At 45.4% G+C, this 19,708-nt stretch overlaps 1 protein-coding gene across 1 annotated transcript in view; it reads left to right on the forward strand.

Annotated features, from left to right (window-relative positions):
* The window catches only part of LOC147701272 (IgGFc-binding protein-like), a 901,303-nt gene that overhangs the window by 720,080 nt on the left and 161,515 nt on the right, over window positions 1-19,708 (forward strand). The window contains exon 35 of the mRNA XM_086929332.1: window positions 16,587-17,194. Within this exon, the coding sequence (XP_086785458.1) occupies window positions 16,587-17,194 (608 nt within the window). The remainder of the gene's footprint in view (window positions 1-16,586; window positions 17,195-19,708) is intronic.

Here is a 19,708-nt window from a genome sequence, read left to right on the forward strand (position 1 = left end):
AAAACTCCATCCATTGCTATGATATTAATATCCCAAAAATCACAAAATCTCGTTGTGGATGTGAATTTTAAATTAGGATCTCCACAATTTAACCATTGTATGAATATATCCAGAGTTTCTTTATCACCTTGCCATAAAAAAACACTTCATCAATGTGATTAATGTAATGATTAGCCTGTTTTCTGTACAGAGAAGTGGTCCTCTTTTGTTGAATTTTGATTTGTTTGATGTTTTCATTTGTAGAATGATTTTTTTTAAAGTAAGCATGTCCTGAAGAAGGTGGTTTCAACATAAAAAAGTCCACAGAAACGCTGCATTGCCAACTTGTTTTATTTACTGTATTTTTTTTTTACTTATTATCCATATTGGTTTTAACGTTTTGGTAGAGATTCACAGTGAAATTCATTTTGTGAATAGTGCCGCCTATGAATACAATTTACAATAGGAATAAAGTAATACGAGGTTCTCTGATCTCCATACAAGATCAGATGTCAGTAGACTAAAAAATTATTGATGGAAATGGATTAAAATGGATTGAACATATAGGAATAACTTACTGTGATCTCCTATAAAATATTGCTGATGTTTATTTTATTGCCATATAAACAAAAATATGTCAATAAAGAGGAGATCATTTTTGCAAAAAAACAGGACTTATAGTTTAGTATGATTGTGTGTGAATGAATGTGAAACAATATTTAGAAGAATTAAGTAGCAGACTAACAAATGCAAGGGGGACATATAATTTTGGCTCATACAAAATCTCTCCCTCCCTTGCACAGAGTAATCCTGGTGATTACATAGGACCTCTGGACCTATGTGGAGGATTTTGAGCAGACAGGATTATCCCCAAGGCAATGTGTAAGGTAGTTGCACTTAACACACACAATAACTCAATGACACACCACAAATTGACACCACACAGGTAGGTATATAAAAAATATATATCTTTATCTAGTTTTTTGTTATCTATACCCATCTGTTGAGATTGTTTAGGTTCTCTATATGTATGGACTATACAATTCCTTAGAGTCTTATTTCTGCGATATGCAAAAAGAAGTTTCTTTATTGTTTCTGTATCTTTTTTTCTGATAAGAGAGACCAATTTCTATTAATAACATGCTTAATTTTATTGCTCATAGTTGAGAAATAGGTCACACAAACTATTCTATCATTATTTGTTGTCTTTTTGTTATTTTCAAATAAGATGTTTCTATGAAAATATTCTTCTCTCTTATAGGCCTGTCTAATTATCTTTTTTGGGTAACCTCTATTTCCTAATTTATCTTTTAGGGTATCAGCATGAATTTTAAAGTCAGTGATATTCGTACAGTTTCTCCTCAGCCGGAGAAACTGTCTGTATGGTATATTATCTTTCTAACTTCTAGGATGGTTACTTTCATGATGGAGAGTTGTGTTTCTATCTATGGGTTTTGTGTAAAGTTCTACTTCTAAAACTCCATCCCTTGCTATGATTTTAATATCCCAAAAATCACAAAATCTCGTTGTGGATGTGAATTTTAAATTAGGATCTCCACAATTTAACCATTGTATGAAGATATCCAGAGTTTCTTTATCACCTTGCCATAAAAAAAACACATCATCAATGTGATTAATGTAATGATTAGCCTGTTTTCTGTACAGAGAAGTGGTCCTCTTTTGTTGAATTTTGATTTGTTTGATGTTTTCATTTGTAGAATGATTTTTTTTTAAGTAAGCATGTCCTGAAGAAGGTGGTTTCAACATAAAAAAGTCCACAGAAACGCTGCATTGCCAACTTGTTTTATTTACTGTATTTTTTTTTTTACTTATTATCCTTATTGGTTTTAACATTTTGGTAGAGATTCACAGCGAAATTCATTTTGTGAATAGTGCCGCCTATGAATACAATTTACAATAGGAATAAAGTAATACGAGGTTCTCTGATCTCCATACAAGATCAGATGTCAGTTGACCAAAAAAATATTGAGAGAAATGGATTATAATGGATTGAACATATAGGAATAACTTACTGCGATCTCCTATAAAATATTGCTGATGTTTATTTTATTGCCATGTAAACAAAAATATGTCAATAAAGAGGAGATCATTTTTACAAAAAACAGGACTTATAGTTTAGTATGATTGTGTGTGAATGAATGTGAAACAATATTTAGAAGAATTAAGTAGCAGACTAACAAATGCAAGGGGGACATATAATTTTGGCTCATACAAAATCTCTCCCTCCCTTGCACAGAGTAATCCTGGTGATTACATAGGACCTCTGGACCTATGTGGAGGATTTTGAGCAGACAGGCTTATCCCCAAGGCAATGTGTAAGGTAGTTGCACTTAACACACACAATAACTCAATGACGCACCACAAATTGACACCACACAGGTAGGTATATAAAAAATATATATCTTTATCTAGTTTAGGCAAAAGAAATCAACAATGCAATGCCAAAATACTCAATATCTTCTTTGATAGGTGAGAAAGCAAGTGGTACTTCTATATTCAAACAAAAACAAGGTCTTGTACTGTGGTAGTCACTATTAGTTCACTTCTCCTCTCAAAAAGCACAGGTAGGCAGTTATTATAGGATGGGCCTTAATTACAGAATAGTCCCAGTGTCCCACTTTTGCAGCGAGTATCTCAAGGATGACGCCGCACTCCTTCTCTGCGCTGGGCCAATAGAAGCGCGGCTCCTCCGTGCAGTCTACAGCGATGCACCAATCGCAGCGCGGCCTCTCCAGTCGAGTCCCCCAGAGCGAGCCAATCACAGCGCGGCCGCTCCGATGATACTCGCGGGCCCGGGCCACTGGCGGTGCGTTTCTTCAGCTGTTCTGTGTCCCGGGCAGCGGCGGTGATGTGCAGGTCTGGCGATTCGGGGCACAGCAGTCCCCCCACAGGGCACAGGGTGTAGAAAGGCCGCCCACAACGTTAGCAGCTTACTCGGGGGACAACTCACGGGGGAGGCAAAGCAGTCCTACGGCCAGCGTCAGTTGTGTGCCGATAAACACACCGATTCTCTCACATGGCTGGCAGGTGGTTTGCAGAGCGCAGACTGGAAATAAAGACGTTCTCACAGCGTCTAGGAGTTTCTTTAGGAACCTTTTAACCCTGGGTTCCAGGAACAGGAGGCCAGCTCTTCTCAGGCCCTTGGAGACTCTAAATAGACACAGCACACAGCAAAGTCTGGGTTGCAAGCAGGCAGGGAGCACAGCACACAGCAAAGTCCCCTTCTCTCCTTTAGTTGAAGCAGCAAAACAGGTCAGCCCCAGAGCACACAGCAAGGGCAGTCTTCCTCAGTTTCTCCAGCTGTTCTTCTTCCGGCAGACATTTCTCTTGATTGAAGTCTAAAAATCTAAAAATCTGTTGTCAGGGGTCCTTCTCTTATACCCCTAAAAGTCTTTGAAGTCTTTGTGCAAGTGGCCCTGAGCCCGGTCCAAACAATTTCTGGGTGTTGCTGGAGTACTATGTTTTCCTGGCTTCTTCCTTCTTTTGAGAGTGAGGGCCAGAGTTGTCAGCCACCCAGCAGGAGGTGGAGCCAGCATTGTGGCAGGCAGGCACAGCCCTATTCACTCCCAGGTGCTTTCTCCTCCCACCACTCTAGTTGCAGATAAGACAAAGTTCCGGTTTAATCAAATACATACGGTATTGTGGGATTTGCATGGGTGGAGTAGACCTGAAGTTGCAGCCCCGTGCAAATGCGATGACTTCTCCCCCCAAGATACTTTGCATTTAAAAAATTTTTGCCCTCTGTATCATGATGCTAGGAAAATGTTTATCTTCCCTTTACTGAAGAATATGAACTTTATTCAGTGTAGACCAGCCTTATTGTTTTTACAATTGTTGGATTCCCCTTTAACTATGTTCTGTGTTGCCAGCTTTTTTGCCATGTCAGTTAGAAGTAGGAGGGCGAGACTGAAAGTTGCACAAGAAACTCATTCCTCCTAATAACAGCTGAAATACACTACCCGACAGCATTATAAATGATTGTTAATGATTGTAAAATGATTTTGTACAGTATTTTTTATCTTGTATATACACTTCTTTTAAATATTTTTAATTGTATTGTATATGTATAGCATACTTTTATGATTTTTATTAATCGAATAAAGTGGTTTTGACTTGACTTGAACAACCTTTCCTAAAAGATGTGTTATTAAATTCTGAGTTCAGGGATATGAATCACTTATGTCCTATCTTGTTCCTGTGGGAAGATAGGCTGGTATCCATTGGGACCAGCCTCCACCATGTTAGGCTATGGAGCAAGAAAACCTTGCAGCAGTGATCACACAAAATGGCCCCTGTTCACTACCAGAGCATGTTACCTGCACTAGTACATGCTCTACCTTTCATATACACTGAACCCTGCCCAAGGGAGTACCTTGAGCCTTCCCTAGGGGTGACCAATGTGTACACAAAGGGAAGGGTTAGGCCTAGCCAGTGGGGACACTGACCAGGAGGACATGGCAGTTCACTGACTGCACACAGGCACTGCGGTGGCATGCCTGAGACACCATTTTAGGGCAACTCATGTGGGTGGCACAATCAGTGCTGCAGGCCCACTAGTAGCATCTGTCATCACCAGCCCTGGCACACCCAGTGCACTTTACTGGGGACTTCGTGGTGATACAAATATGCCAATCAGGTACATCCAATCAATATGATAATTTCCATAGGGAGAACCTACACTCTGGCACTGATCAGCAGTGGCAGAGTGTCCAAAGCATCTAAACCAGCAAAAACGAAATCCAGCACAGCATCAAAAATACAGGAGGCAGAGGCAAAAGATAGGGGAAAACCACGCCAAGGGTGTCAGGTCTAACACGTGTCCCCTCCAGCTGAAAGTGGGGAGAACTACCCACCCTCTTGGGAGTTCTCTTCACTAAGGCAGAAGAATCTGGACAGACCATCAGCGTTGGCGTGTTCTGTACCAGGGCGGTGTTCCACCGTAAAGTCCATTCCCTGTGGACCACCTCAACAGTTTTGGGTTCTGAATTACCCATCTGAGGGGCCGGTGGTCGGTCTGAACACGGAAGTGAGTTCCAAACAGGTAGTGCCTCAGCTTCTTCAGAGCCCAGACCACAGCAAAAGCTTCCCTTTCAATTGCACTCCATCTCTGTTCCCTGGGGAGTAACCTCCTACTAATGAAAGCTACAGGTTGGTCTCCGCCCTCATCGTTGATCTGTGAGAGTACTGCTCCCACGCCTTGCTCTGAAGCGTCTGCCTGCACTATGAACTCACTGGAAAAGTCAGGTGCCTTAAGCACCGGTGCTGTGCACATGGCAGTTTGCAGGGCATCAAAAGCAGTTTGACAGGCCTTGGTCCAATTCACTTTCCTGGGCTGATTTCTAGAGGTTAGTTCTGTCAATGGGGCAACAATGGTGCCATATCCTTTGACGAACCGTCTGTAATACCCGGTGAGGCCTAGGAAGGCTCTCACCTCTGTCTGGGTCATGGGGGGTTCCCAAGCCAAAATGGTATCAATCTTTGCCTGTAGTGGCGCAACCTGGCCGCTCCCCACCTGGTGTCCCAAGTACACTACTGATCCCTGCCCTATCTGGCACTTACTGGCCTTGATAGTGAGGCCTGCCTTTTGCAGGGCCTTCAACACTTCGCAGAGGTGTTGCAGGTGTTCCTCCCAAGTGGAGCTGAACACAGCAATGTCATCCAGGTATGCGGTGCTGAATTGCTCCAGCCTGGCCAGTACCTGGTTGATCAGTCTCTGGAATGTGGCAGGGGCATTTTTCAACCCAAAGGGCATGACGCGGAACTGGAAGTGCCCCTCTGGCGTTGAAAATGCTGACCTCTCCTTGGCCCCCTCAGTTAAGGCAATCTGCCAGTACCCTGAAGTCAAATCAAAGGTGCTGAGGTACTGGTCAGCTCCCAACCGATCCACGAGCTCATCAGCTCTGGGGATGGGGTGTGCTTCAGTCTTGGTGACCGCATTGAGCCCACGGTAGTCCACGCAAAACCGGAATTCTGGAGGGCCACCTGGCGTAGCAGCTTTCTTAGGCACTAAGACTACTGGGCTAGCCCAGGGGCGGCTGGAGGGCTCAATTACCCCTAGCGCCAACATCTTGGAAACTTCTTCCTTGATACTGGCTCTGACCTTGTCAGCCACCCTGTAAAATCTTTGCTTCACAGGCAGACTATCTCCGGTGTCCACATCGTGGATGCACCAGTTGGTGACACCTGGGGTCAGGGAGAACAGGGAGGCGAACTGACCCAAGACTTGGCGACAGTCCCTCTGCTGCTCTGGGGTCAGGGTGGGCGAGAGGACCACACCATCCACTGACCCATCCTGCTCCTTGGCCCCCAGGAGGTCAGGGAGAGCATCCCTATCCTCTTCCCCTCCAGCATCTGTAGCCATGAGCATAGTCACTTCAGACCTCTCAAAGTGGGGTTTAAGGCGGTTTACGTGCAACACTCTCAGGGGCTACCTGGGAGTCTTCAAGTTAACCAGGTAGGTTACTTCGCTTTTGCACTCCACCACCTCATATGGCCCGGTCCACTTGTCACGGAGCACGCAAGGCTCCACCGGCGCCATCACCCACACTTTCTGACCAGGGTGGAACTCAACCAGAGTGGTATTCTGGTCGTACCATCTTTTCATTTCCTCCTGGCTAGCCTCCAGGTTCTCTTGATTGAGCTTCCTGAAGCGCTTTGGTTGCGGATGGCCAGCACATAGCTGAACATATCCTGGGGGGTTTTCCCACTGGATTTCTCCCACCCCTCTTTCACCAGAGTGAGAGGTCCTCTAACAGGGTGGCCATACAGTAATTCAAAGGGACTGAACCCTAAGGATTTCTGAGGCACCTCCCTGTAGGCAAACAACAGGCATGGTAACAGGACGTCCCACTTCCGTCTCATGGGTTCTTCTAGACCCATAATCATACCTTTTAGGTTGCGGTTGAACCTTTCAACCAACCCATTTCCTTGAGGGTGGTAAGGAGTAGTGAACTTGTAGGTCACCCCACACTCCTCCCACAGAGACTTCATGTACCTAGAGATGAAGTTGGTACCCCGGTCGGAGACCACCTCTCTGGGGAACCCCACTCGGGAAAAGATCCCCATTAAGGCACGGGCCACCACGAGGGCTGTGACTGTCCTGAGAGGGACTGCTTCTGGGTACCGGGTGGCATGGTCCATTAAGACCAGGATAAACCTGTTGCCTAAGGCTGTCTTGGGGTCCAGGGGCCCCCACCCGCTCAAAAGGGGTGCTAACCACAGGAAAGGGTTGGAGGGTTGCCAGGCACTTCCCTCCGCTCTTGCCACTGGCCTGACATGTTTGGCAAGACCTACAAAAGGCACCAACGTGCTTCTTCATCTGGGGCCAGTAAAAGTGGGTGACAAGCCTGTGATAGGTCTTGTCTTGCCCCAGATGTCCTGCGAAAGGCACGTTATGAGCCACACCCATAAGGAAGTTCCTGAAGCGCTCGGGTACCACCAGTACACGGGCTGCACCGAGCTCAGCGAATTTAGGCTCACTATAAAGTAAGTCATCTTCCCAGTAAACAAAATGCTCCTTGGACCCTAGACCTGCTGCCTGATCTGCAGCCTGCTGCCGCGCACCAATGAGGGAAGGGCATTTCTTCTGCGCTTGGCAGAACTCCTCCCTGGATGGACCACCCTCTTGCTGCCAATGGGTCAGCTCAGGTAATTCCCCCAGTTAAGCCACCTGCTCCCCTGTAGGTTCCAGGGCACCCCCCTCAGGTTCTGCTTCTTCCTGGACCGTGGCAACGGCAGGGGCTGGTTTCCCACACCCTCTGCCTCTTCCTCTCCTGGCAGGTCCCTGGGCCATTGTTCCAGGCTCCAGTTCTGCTGAATCACCCCTACTGGCTGCCATAGCACGTGTGGTCACACAGATCCACGCAGTCAAGCCCAACATCTCCAAATGAGTTCTGTGCTCTACATCCTTCCATGGAGAACTCTCCAGGTCGTTACCTAATAGACGGTCTACAGGCAAGGCATCACTGACAACAACTTCCAAAAGACCAGAGACTCCCCCATTCAAAGGGAACACGTGCCAACTTGCAGAGGCGCACTGTACTGTCAGCTGCCACCACAGGACGGAGTACATTGGGAATGATCTGCTCTTCAGACACCTACTGACACCTAACAGATGGCACGCTGGACCCTGTGTCTCTCAGATCCTCTATCTCCTTCCCATTGATGGTCACCTTCTGCCTGTATTTTTTAGTGTTAGTGGGCAGCAAGGTCTCCTAAAGAGACAAGGGTCATCACTGCTAATCCCTCCTCCCCACTGGAAATCAAATCACCTCCCAAAACTACACTGGCTAACCCTGGGTAGGAGCACCAGCAGGTGCTGGAGGTTTGTTGGGACACTTAGGAGCCATGTGCCCCACTTCTCTACATGCATAGCAAGTAGGCTGAGTTATGTTGTCCTGTCTGCCCTTAGGGGGCCAAGACATATTAGGCTGGGGGGTTGGGACTCCTTCTCCTGGGAACTATTTTGGGGCCCTTTAAAAAACTCCTTACGGTTACCCTTGTCCTCCCCACCCTTCTGCTGGGGACCCTGTCCACCCTTGGCTGGGGTACTTACCACCCCCTTGTGGACCCTGGTGCTAGTCCAGCGGTCCGCCTCCTTAGCAAGCTCACTGGGATCAGTTAACTTGCTATCTAAAAGATGGTGGTGCAGCTCTGGAACACATAGACTACTCAAGTGCTCCCAACTAATCAAGTGACACAGCCCAGCATAATCAGTTACCTTGCTGCCCTTTATCCAACCTTCCAGTGCACACGTGTACAAACTCACACACTCCACCCAGGTACTAGAATCAAGTTTCTTGAAGTTTCTAAACTTCTGGCGGTACTGTTCTGGAGTAAGTCCATACCTGAGGCATACGGCCTCCTTCATAGCGGGGTAGGTTAAGGTACCTGCTGCTTCTAAGGGTGCCAAGACATCCCTCCCAGAGGCCTCAAAATGCTTCAACAAACCTGCCCCCAACTCTTCTCAGGCAAGCTCATAGGATCTAAACTATGCATAGATATCCTCACCCCTCTTATAGTTCTGCACCAAATCTTTGGGTATGTACACCTTACCCGCCTGCACAGGCTGTGCGCTGCCACCATTGGAACTGGTCTACACTTGTTTAGATCTGAGACCAGCTCCCTTAGACTCAACTCATGAGCCCACTGGAGTTTCTTTTCCTCCAAAGCGAGAGTGTTACTGCTCTACTCCGCCCTTTACTCAGTGTCAAGGCGTAACTTCTTTTCTTCTGCTTGAGCCTTGAGTTTAAAAAGCTCTAACTCATGGGCCCTCTTCCTCTGATTCTCCTCCAGCTCCTCTGGAGAAAAGCCCCTACTGGAGTGGGCGCTGACAGCCCTAGAAGCTGGCCTATTCAAGGGTAAATCATGGGATCCAAATCAATTCTGCTGTGCATCGCCCTCTCCAGTAACATCCTCTGGATCAGCTTGTTTGGCCTCCCACCAGGCCCTTAAAGCTTTTTGTAGCTCCTCCTTGTTTGCGCTGCCCCTCATTGGACATCCAAGCTTTTTGCAGAATTGTTTCAAGAGTTCCTTCTTGTAAGTGAGCAAATCCTGAATCTCAAACTCGTGCAAATACCCGTTAAAATCCTCACCGCTGTCCAACAATGTTAAAACTGGGGGTCTCTAGTTGGCAGAGGTAAGTGCCTTTGACCAAATAGGGACCCCTACTTCTAGTCAAGGTATAGAGATACACACTGTAGATAACCCTTGCTCACCCCTTAGGTAGCTTGGCACGAGCAGACAGGCTTATCTCCAAGGCAATGTGTAAGGTAGTTGCACTTAACACACACAATAACTCAATAACGCACCACAAATTGACACTACACAGGTAGGTATATAAAAAATATATATCTTTATCTAGTTTAGGCAAAAGAAATCAGCAATGCAATTCCAAAATACTCAATATCTTCTTTGATAGGTGAGAAGGCAAGTGGTACTTGTATATTCAAACAAAAAGGAGGTCTTGTACTGTGGTAGTCACTATTAGTTCACTTCTCCTCTCAAAAAGCACAGGTAGGCAGTTAATATAGGATGGGCCTTAATTACACAGTAGTCCCATTGTCCCACTTTTGCAGCGAGTATCTCAAGGCTGCTGATTCTTTACTTGGGAGTCTAAATATCTTCTGCGCCCCTCACTGCCTCGATGTGAACACTGGGGGCAGTTCCCACAAGTTGCCGGTGTTTTCCCGCGTGCCTCGCGGTCAGCGATATTATTTTCTTGCCCCCAAAGCACAAGGTGCTACAGTGTGTTTGCGGCCGACTAGGCGGCAGGGCAGCCCTCAATACTTAATCCCCCCTCAGGCAAGGACACACCACGGCTCTGGACTTCTTTCCCGAGCGTTTACCTGGGGCTTGGCTTCTTCGTGAGGGCTGGCGGTCACGCGGCACTTCCCGAGCTCCGTTGTCGCTTTCTTGCTGGCGGCTCCTTCACAGACGGGGCACAAGCGCTGGGCCAATCCGTGCGCGGCTCTCTGGACGAGCCCCCGATGACGCCGCACTCCTTCTCTGCGCTGGGCCAATAGAAGCGCGTCTCCTCCGTGCAGTCTACAGCGATGCACCAATCGCAGCGCGGCCTCTCCAGTCGAGCTCCCCAGAGCGAGACAATCACAGCGCGGCCACTCCGATGATTCTCGCGGGCCCTGGCTGCTGGCGGTGCATTTCTTCAGCTGTTCTGTGTCCCGGGCAGCGGTGGTGATGCGCAGGTCTTGTGATTCAGGGCATGGCAGACCCCCACAGGGCACAGGGTGTAGAAAGGCCGCCCACAACGTTAGCAGCTTACTCGGGGGACAACTCACGGGGGAGGCAAAGCAGTCCTACGGCCAGCGTCAGTTGTGTGCCGACAAACACACCGATTCTCTCACACGGCTGGCAGGTGGTTTGCAGAGCGCAGACTGGAAATAAAGACGTTCTCACAGCGTCTAGGAGTTTCTGTAGGAACCTTTTAACCCTGGGTTCCAGGAACAGGAGGCCAGCTCTTCTCAGGCCCTTGGAGACTCTAAATAGACACAGCACACAGCAAAGTCTGGGTTGCAAGCAGGTAGGGGGCACAGCACACTGCAAAGTCCCCTTCTCTCCTTTAGTTGAAGCAGCAAAACAGGTCAGCCCCAGAGCACACAGCAAGGGCAATCTTCCTCAGTTTCTCCAGTTGTTCTTCTTCCGGCAGAGATTCCTCTTGATTGTAGAACTCTAAAAATCTGTTGTCAGGGGTCCTTCTCTTATACCCCTAAAAGTATTTGAAGTCTTTGTGCAAGTGGACCCTGAGCCCGGTCTAAACCAGTTCTGGGTGTTGCTGGAGTACTATGTTTTCCTGGCTTCTTCCTTCTTTTCAGAGTGAGGGCCAGAGTTGTCAGCCGCCCAGCAGGAGGTGAAGCCAGCATTGTGGCAAGCAGGCACAGCCCTATTCACTCCCCGGTGCTATCTCCTCCCACGACTCTATTTGCAGATGCAGCAATTCAACCAAGGGCTGACTCAGACAACCTCCTGGGGGTTCCCCAGCCCCTGTCACCCTCAAACCAGACATTCAATCCACAAGCAGGCCCAGGCACACAGAAAGGTTAGACAAGAGAACAGCCACTTTCTAAAAGTACTGTTCTCAAACACAGAATTTAAAAACAACCTTTCCTAAAAGATCTGTTATTAAATTCTGAGTTCAGGGATATCAATCACGTATGTCCTATCTTGTTCCTGTGGGAAGATAGGCTGGTATCCATTGGGACCAGCCTCCCCCATGTTAGTCTATGGAGCAAGATAACCTTGCAGCAGTGATCACACACAATGGCTGCTGTTCACTACCAGAGCATGTTACCTGCACTAGAACATGCTCTTCCTTTCATATACACTGAACCCTGCCCAAGGGGGTACCTTGAGCATTCCATAGGGGTGACCAATGTGTACACAAAGGGAAGGGTTAGGCCTAACCAGTAGAGACACTGACCAGGAGGACATGGCAGTTCACTGACTGCACACAGGGACTGCAGTGGCAGGCCTGAGACACCATTTTAGGGCTACTCATGTGGGTGGCACAATCAGTGCTGCAGGCCCACCAGCCTTGGCACACCCAGTGCACTTTACTAGGGACTTCGTGGTGATACAAATATGCCAATCAGGTACATCCAATCAATATGATAATTTCCATAGGGAGCACTTACACTCTGGCACTGATCAGCAGTGGCAGAGTGTCCAAAGCATCTAAACCAGCAAAAACGAAATCCAGCACAGCATCAAAAATACAGGAGGCAGAGGCAAAAGATAGGGGAAAACCACGCCAAGGGTGTCAGGTCTAACAATATCCTTCTTACTGCTGCCTATAAAACTATTTTAACTAACTGGAAGAACACATCCATCATGGCCTTCCACAACCTGGCTAAACTGGGTCTCCTTCCTGAGAGGGGCAGGTAACACCTCCCTGCAAAAATCCACTTGGATTGTACGCAATACATTTACTTGGAATTCCTGTGACAACTATTTCCCCACCACTATACCACCGTGAAACCCTACAAGGAGAGCCACTTCCCACATTCCTGGACATCTACCCTCTTTTATCGATATACAAATGCTAGAAGTATCTAGGATGGATAACACTGCCTCCCAAAACTGTGTGTCTTAATGTGGAATATACACGCGAAACACACCTGCATCTATTTGCTCTAAGAGCTACATGGGTTTCGCCCACCTATATAAATGTTTTCTGAATCTATACCTACTAGCATTCCTTCCTTCTTTCATTATTTTACTCCTACCAATTCATTATATCTCATCTCTTATGGGTCTGTTAAATACCATATGTTACTTTGTTCTCTTTTTTCCCCTGTTATCTGGATTTTGCTCTGTATGCTAGACCTTTCAGTCACAACCCTCCAGTGTTCTATGTATCAGGACTGTACTTCTTTAATTGGACCCTTGCGTTATATGATTGTTCTTTTCTCCCTGTTCATTTGTTTATGAAAATTGCACGATAAAATACTTCTGAAATTAAAAATGAGACTGCCTTCAACATCTGGACCCTGTTAGCCTCGCCCCCATTCAGATACATTTTTCATACAGATGATCAGCAAAATACATTTTGCATTATTTTGGCAATATCTATGCACCCCCCTACTGTGTCCCCACTTAGTTGCACTGTTAAAAGTGTGGTAGTTGGTGACACTTAAAACTTCAGTCATCATCTTTAAATTAATGTCAGACTGAATGACATACTGTTGGAGGGCATCACTGTGACGGCTGACACACTGTTCCTCATTGAAACTTTTGCTGCCATTTCGAATTTGTTGTCAAGGATCCGGCCTCCTGGAATAACCAACCCCTTGATTCAGATCAGCGCGACCCGACCTCAGGTCATATTTCAAAGTCTCCTGGAGACCTGACACGCCAGAACGCCTCCGCCAGACTCATCCTCGACATCCCGCGACACTGCCACATCTCCGGACACCTTAGAGACCTGCACTGGCTCCCTGTCAACAAGAGAATCACCTTCCGCCTCCTTACCCACGCACACAAAGCTCTCCACGATCAAGGCCCGAGCTTCCTCAACAACCGCATCAACTTCTACGCTCCCAAATGCCACCTCCGTTCTGCCAGCCACGCCCTCGCCCCACGCATCCGCAGAGCCACTGCAGGAGGAAGGTCCTTCTCCTACCTCGCCGCCAAGACCTGGAACTCCCTCCCGGCCGACCTGCGCCTGACCCAAGACCACCTCTCCTTCAGGAAGAAGCTCAAGACCTGGCTGTTCGAGCAGTAGCGGCACCCCCCCACCCCCCCAAGCGCCTCGAGACCCTACGGGTAGGTAGTGCGCTCTACAAATGTCTTTGATTGATTGATTGATTGACTGTTTAGGCTTGCCTTTGATAGAAATTCGTACTTATCACCTATGATGATGTTGGCTAAATAGCAGAAAGGGATGTTGGACCATAAAGGCTAAATCCATTAAATAATTCACAATATATACCATAAATAAATGTACTTAGAGTGAAACGAAATGCAAATTACATAGAGCCACAAGTTAGCTTAACAAAATCTGCCATGGATCTGATTCCCCCAGAGCTACATTGAAAATCAGTTGCTTAGAAGCACATAAACTTTGCAGTTTCGGCACACCTAAAAGTAAAGTGAACTGATTGACACTGCATCAGATACTTCTGAAAAGCTGAAAACGAAACCAAGGGAACAAAAGTAACATTCAACTAGATTTCCAGGACAGTGTGGTGTACCCACCACAACAGTTATTGGATCCATTTCAAGACTGACATATCTTGAAATAGGGAAAGACTTAGGAAATGTGTTAAGGTTATCATGCTATAATGTTGGTCAGTGATATTTGTCCCCTTCTTCCCTGCCTACCAAAGCGTAATTCACTGGCGATTTTGAGTAAATTATTTGCAACTCTAATAGGATACCAGGAAAATAGATGAAGAATTTTTGTTTGATAATGAAAATGCTTTTAAAAATGTAAAACAGATCAATTTCTGGTGTTTTTATTGGTTAAAAAGCATACATGTGGCATACTACATTCTATTTGTTTCTTATAAAGCATTGTGAAATCTTGATCAGTCTTAATCTACAAAATCTGGAATCCATTTGTTGAAAATTCAACGACACTGAAGTGCACTGATGCTGTGTCTGGACACACCTGGAAAACCAACACTCTAGTATTCCTACACATACTTACATAAAAAAGAAAATAAATGTAAGCCTGCCTGGCGGAGTTATGTTAAGCCTGAACTTACAGCTGCTGAGGGTGGTGTTTCACTTGGCTATCCCGGGTAGGGAAATCTATTAAGGTTTTGCATGACAGGTCAAGGGTTATGAGTTTCCACTTGAAACTTCTCAGACAGAAACTCAGAGGCACATTTATCAAATAATCACACAGCGCAGCAAGCCACCTTGCTGTGCTGTGCTGCGTGACAGGGAAAGGGCAGGCATGTGGAGTATTTCACAAATAAAAAGCGTATTCTTGTCTTTTCCATGCCTTGGCGCATCTCAGGCAGCCTAGCCCCAACGCAGGCGCTCTTGCCCCATGAAGCAAGGGTGTGTGTGTTGTAGGAAGGATTGTTCTTGCGCAGGAAGGAGCACCTTCCTGCACAAAAACAATCCTCTGACGCATTTTCCTCTTTCTAAGTGTGCTGTATCATGCAGCCCACATAGAAAGAGAAAAAGCTAGGAGAATCAAAGATATTACTCGTCTTGCCTCACCTGGGGGAGTGGGGGGGGGGGGGGGGGGGAATAGCATTTTGACACATTCCCAGGTCTACCAGTGTTGGTAAATCTGGAAATGAGCCAAAATCTATGGGTGGATGCGTAGGAACACCCACACTTCACGGATATATGACGGTACAATGCGTACCGTCACAACGCATACCTTTACAACGCGGCCGTGACAACGCAAGTCGTTACCACGACTTGCGTTGGGGGGGCGCGGATTTCGAATAGATTAATTTACTATTCTAACACCAGTCCCCGTGGACCCTAGGGAAGGTGTTAGGATAGTAAATTAACTATTTTTAGACCTTGAGCGCCCTCCAGCGCAAGTCGTGGTAACGACTTGCGTTGTCACAGCCGCGGTGTAAAGGTACCGCGTTGTGAAAACATCGTTGTAAACGATGTTTACCACACTTCACTCAAGGTACACCTCCCTGGGGCAGAGTAACGTAACGCAGGGTTTTGTGCTGTGTTGTGGGACACTAGATTTATCAAGCCACGCAGGACCATGCCAGGTATCCTTGCGTGGCTTGACAAATGTAACTTAGTCGTTGGGTTGCCCTTGCTCACCACTGCGTTGCGCAAGAGCAACCCAACTCTTTGATAAATATGGCCCTCAGAATTTGCCCACCTCTAAATGGTACCGTAAAGCCATAGGTTTGGTAGGCCAGCAGCACCACCAATTTATGGTGCTATTCTATACACAAACTATAAATGACCACCCATGAGTACTATGATAATCACATTCTATTAAAATATACCTATATTGCATTATTAACTTTTCAGTGCACTTATATTATATTTTACCCTGTACTTAAGTCATGTCATCAGTTTTTCTCATTGTACTGATAACTTATAATTTCCTTTTCTCAACTAACTTACAAAAAACTATTACTTTTCATCAGGGTAGTTACTACTTGATAATTATAGTTAATACTTATTAAATACTAATTCTTTTTTTTAACTTAACTTATGTTATAATTTTCTTAAAATTATTTATGGCATAATATTACTTCTTTTTAATGTTCTTGCATGATATTGCTTTTTTTGCATTGCACTTAAAATGTGTTACTTTTACAGAAAGTGCTAACAACATATTTTTTAGTGCCAGAAACATATATTGTAGTAATTTTTATAAATTTACGTATAGTATTACTTTTTGTTCCTGCGAAATAAAAATGTGGTACTATTTTTTACTCAATGTATTCACATACTTTTATTTCTGTACTTACAAAATGTTATTTTTTTCTCAATATGTTTGCATGTTATTACTGTTTTCTTAATGTACTGCAGCATATTATTACTTTTTGACCACATACAAGATATTAATTTGCCCTGCCTACTTACTTTTTCTCAACGTGCTAACAAGATGGTGTTCTTTTTTCTACTAGGTCCATCTTGCCCCGTGAATATGCACTATGAGGTGTGTGGAAATGGATGCCACGTCACCTGCTTTCGTCTTTCCGCTCCAGTAGGCTGCGATGCACACTGTACAGAAGGATGCTTTTGCAACAATGGCTTCATCTTAAGTGGAGACAAATGTGTGCCAATCGCACAATGTGGGTGTGTGTACAATGAATGGTACTACAAGAGGGGGCAAGAGTTTTATCCAGGTGGGTTATGCGAGGAGCGCTGCACGTGCGGTGACAATGGAGTTGTGACCTGCATTAATGTACTCTGTGGTGCCAATGAGGAGTGCAAGGTGGTGAATGGCATCCAGGGATGTCAACCAATCAGCTTTGGAAAATGCGTTGCATCCGGAAATCCTCACTACATTTCATTCGATGGCCTGTCCTTTGACTTCCAAGGCACCGGCACATACACACTGACCAAAGTAATTGAAGATGAAGATGAAGATGACTCAAGACTGCGGACATTCTCAGTCATGGCAGAGAATGAAAGCCTTGGTGGCAGCAGTGTGGCAGTTAACAGGATGGTGGCCGTTTCTGTGGATGGGTACACTATCAACATCGAAAGAGGGATGAAGTGGAAAGTCAAGGTGAGTCCTAACCTGCATCTACTTATGTTTGAAAGTACCTTGCATTTGAGGGAGAGGTTAGGGTGAGGCATAGCATGGGTAGACCACTAATGTACAAAGCAATAACTACAAGTAGTGGCGATCAAGGATGGGAAATTTCAACAACAAGGCAAGTGGCATGGCCTGGTATTCATTGTTGTGTTTATAAGCACAATGCTTCAGTACAACATAGCTGAAAATCCAACAGCAAAAATGTCACGTCTGAGAACGTAAATACAGGTGAAGAGAAGAGCACATTACTTTCCTGTAACAATATTGTGATATTGTTTGAATGTTCCCTGGCAAAGGAACAAAGATTATCTTCAGTTTGAAAATTAATTTCTCCTAAAACCCTAGTCTCCGTTTCCCCATAAAGCCCATTGGTGTTAGACTCAATGAACAGGAGCAATGGGTGATGGAAAATCCATCCAGGGATTTATCTGTTAAAACTTAAAGTGAATCACTAGGAAAGTTCACAAACCAGAAGCTCATGAGGACAAGATGGCAATTACATGGCAAATTGTTTAAAAAAATGTTTTGGGTAAATCTTTTTATTACAGCTTAGTAAGAATTACATACATTGTCTTAGGTGCTTAGAACGTACAGACTTTTGTTCACAAAAGTTATGGATGATCACTCGTGTATGTACTGTAAGTTCAGTTTTTGAAATGTTCATCAGGTACAGGTTTGTCAAGGAGGGGAAGGGGGGAAGAAGAGGGGGAGCACAGATATTTCTTCAATAGGCCTTCCATTTACCCCAGATTTGAGACCACTTCTTTGGAAATTTCCTGGAAATATACACTGTTTTTTCACAACACATGCAACAATCCATGTCCTGCTTCCATGAATTTAGACATGGACCATCCCTTGCCCCCCACCTTCTGCCAATATTGCGCTTTGCTCATACAGGGTTGCCCATGTTTTCTCTTTGTTACTCAAATCCGATGATCCTCATGCAAACAACAAGCACCTCTTTGCATCTAGGGTCAGATCTAGTCACAGCACTTCTTCCATACATTTGAGAACATCTGTCCAATATTTACTGATGTAGGCGCACTCCCACAGTATATGTAGGCATGTGCCTACTGTCCCAAATTTTCACCTACATCATTAGTCCTCCACATATCCCATCGGAACCAACGCTGGTCCCGAATTGTATACTCTATGGAGTATTTTTAATTGCACCAGTTTGAGCCGTGATGAGATTGCGACCTCCTTGGGGGAAGCCAATTATAATTGTAACACGATGGGGTAACCGAGTATCCCTCAGAACCTGGTCAGTAATGTACTAGAATGCAAATGGTTCTGTCGGGTGCTAAGAAAATATTTCTTGAGGCAATAGGATTACTCAAAAGGACTATGCCAACAATGAGAAATCAATTGTAATACACACACAAACCATATCGGGTATTTAAGTGCTTTTATAAATTGCTTCATTTATAGAAATACCCAAATTTACATTTGCAAGGCTGTCAAAGAATATATACATTGTGACAAGTAATATGTGACAAAGGTGACATTGGTGCTCGGTGCTGTGGTGACTGTGTAATATATACAATGGTGATTGGGGAAGGAAGGTTAGGGGTTGTGGCCAGAAAACACACTATTTCCAAAACCCTCTCCGGACTGGATTAATGAGTCTCATTGTAGGGTATCTCAACTGGCCACGATTCAGATTGTCGACGTTTCAACCCAAGGTCTGCACTAATGGGGTGTCTGTGCGGGTCTTCAACAGGACTTGGACAGAAGTTGGACAGCTTGTTAAGATTAAAATTGGCAGTCAGGTTAGTGAAACGTCGACAATCTGAATCGTGGACCAGTTGAGATACCCTGCAATGAGATTTATTAATCCAGTCCGCAGAGTATTTTGAAAATAGTGTGTTCTCTGGCCAATGTATATATTCTTTGACAGCCTTGCAAATGTAAATGTGGGTATTTCTATGAATGAAGCAATTTATAAAAGCTCTTACATACCCAATATGTTTTGTGTGTGCATTACAATTGATTTCTCATTGTTGGCATAGTCCTTTTGAGTAATCCTATTGCCTCAAGAAATATATTCTTCGCACCCGACAGAACCATGTGTATTCTATTACATCCTTGGGGGAAGCCAGCGCCTCCAACCAGACCTCATTATCCAGTTCTAAGAGATGGTCTTCCGATTTCCCACAGAGCCTTATGAGGCGATCGGAAGCATGATTGATTAACTTCCGGTTGGTCAGGGATATTGATTTTTTAGGCATGTACCCGTCGAGGAGTCTATCCTCCAGCGGAGTTGCTACAGGAATTGTCTCCCCTAATGGAATGCATGCACACATTGCATGCCTCACGTGGAGGTATCTAAATCTTTCTGAGGCTGCCAATTCGTATTCTCGTTGCAGCACCGAGAATGCTATCATCTTGCACTCCCTTCACATGTCACCCACCTGAGTTAGACCAATCACATCCCATTTGTCAAACCCCTTAGAATTCCGACGGGTTCCCAGCAGGTACAAG

The sequence above is a fragment of the Lissotriton vulgaris genome, chromosome 7, assembly GCF_964263255.1.
Source record: "Lissotriton vulgaris chromosome 7, aLisVul1.2, whole genome shotgun sequence".
NCBI classification, from domain to species: Eukaryota; Metazoa; Chordata; class Amphibia; order Caudata; family Salamandridae; genus Lissotriton; species Lissotriton vulgaris.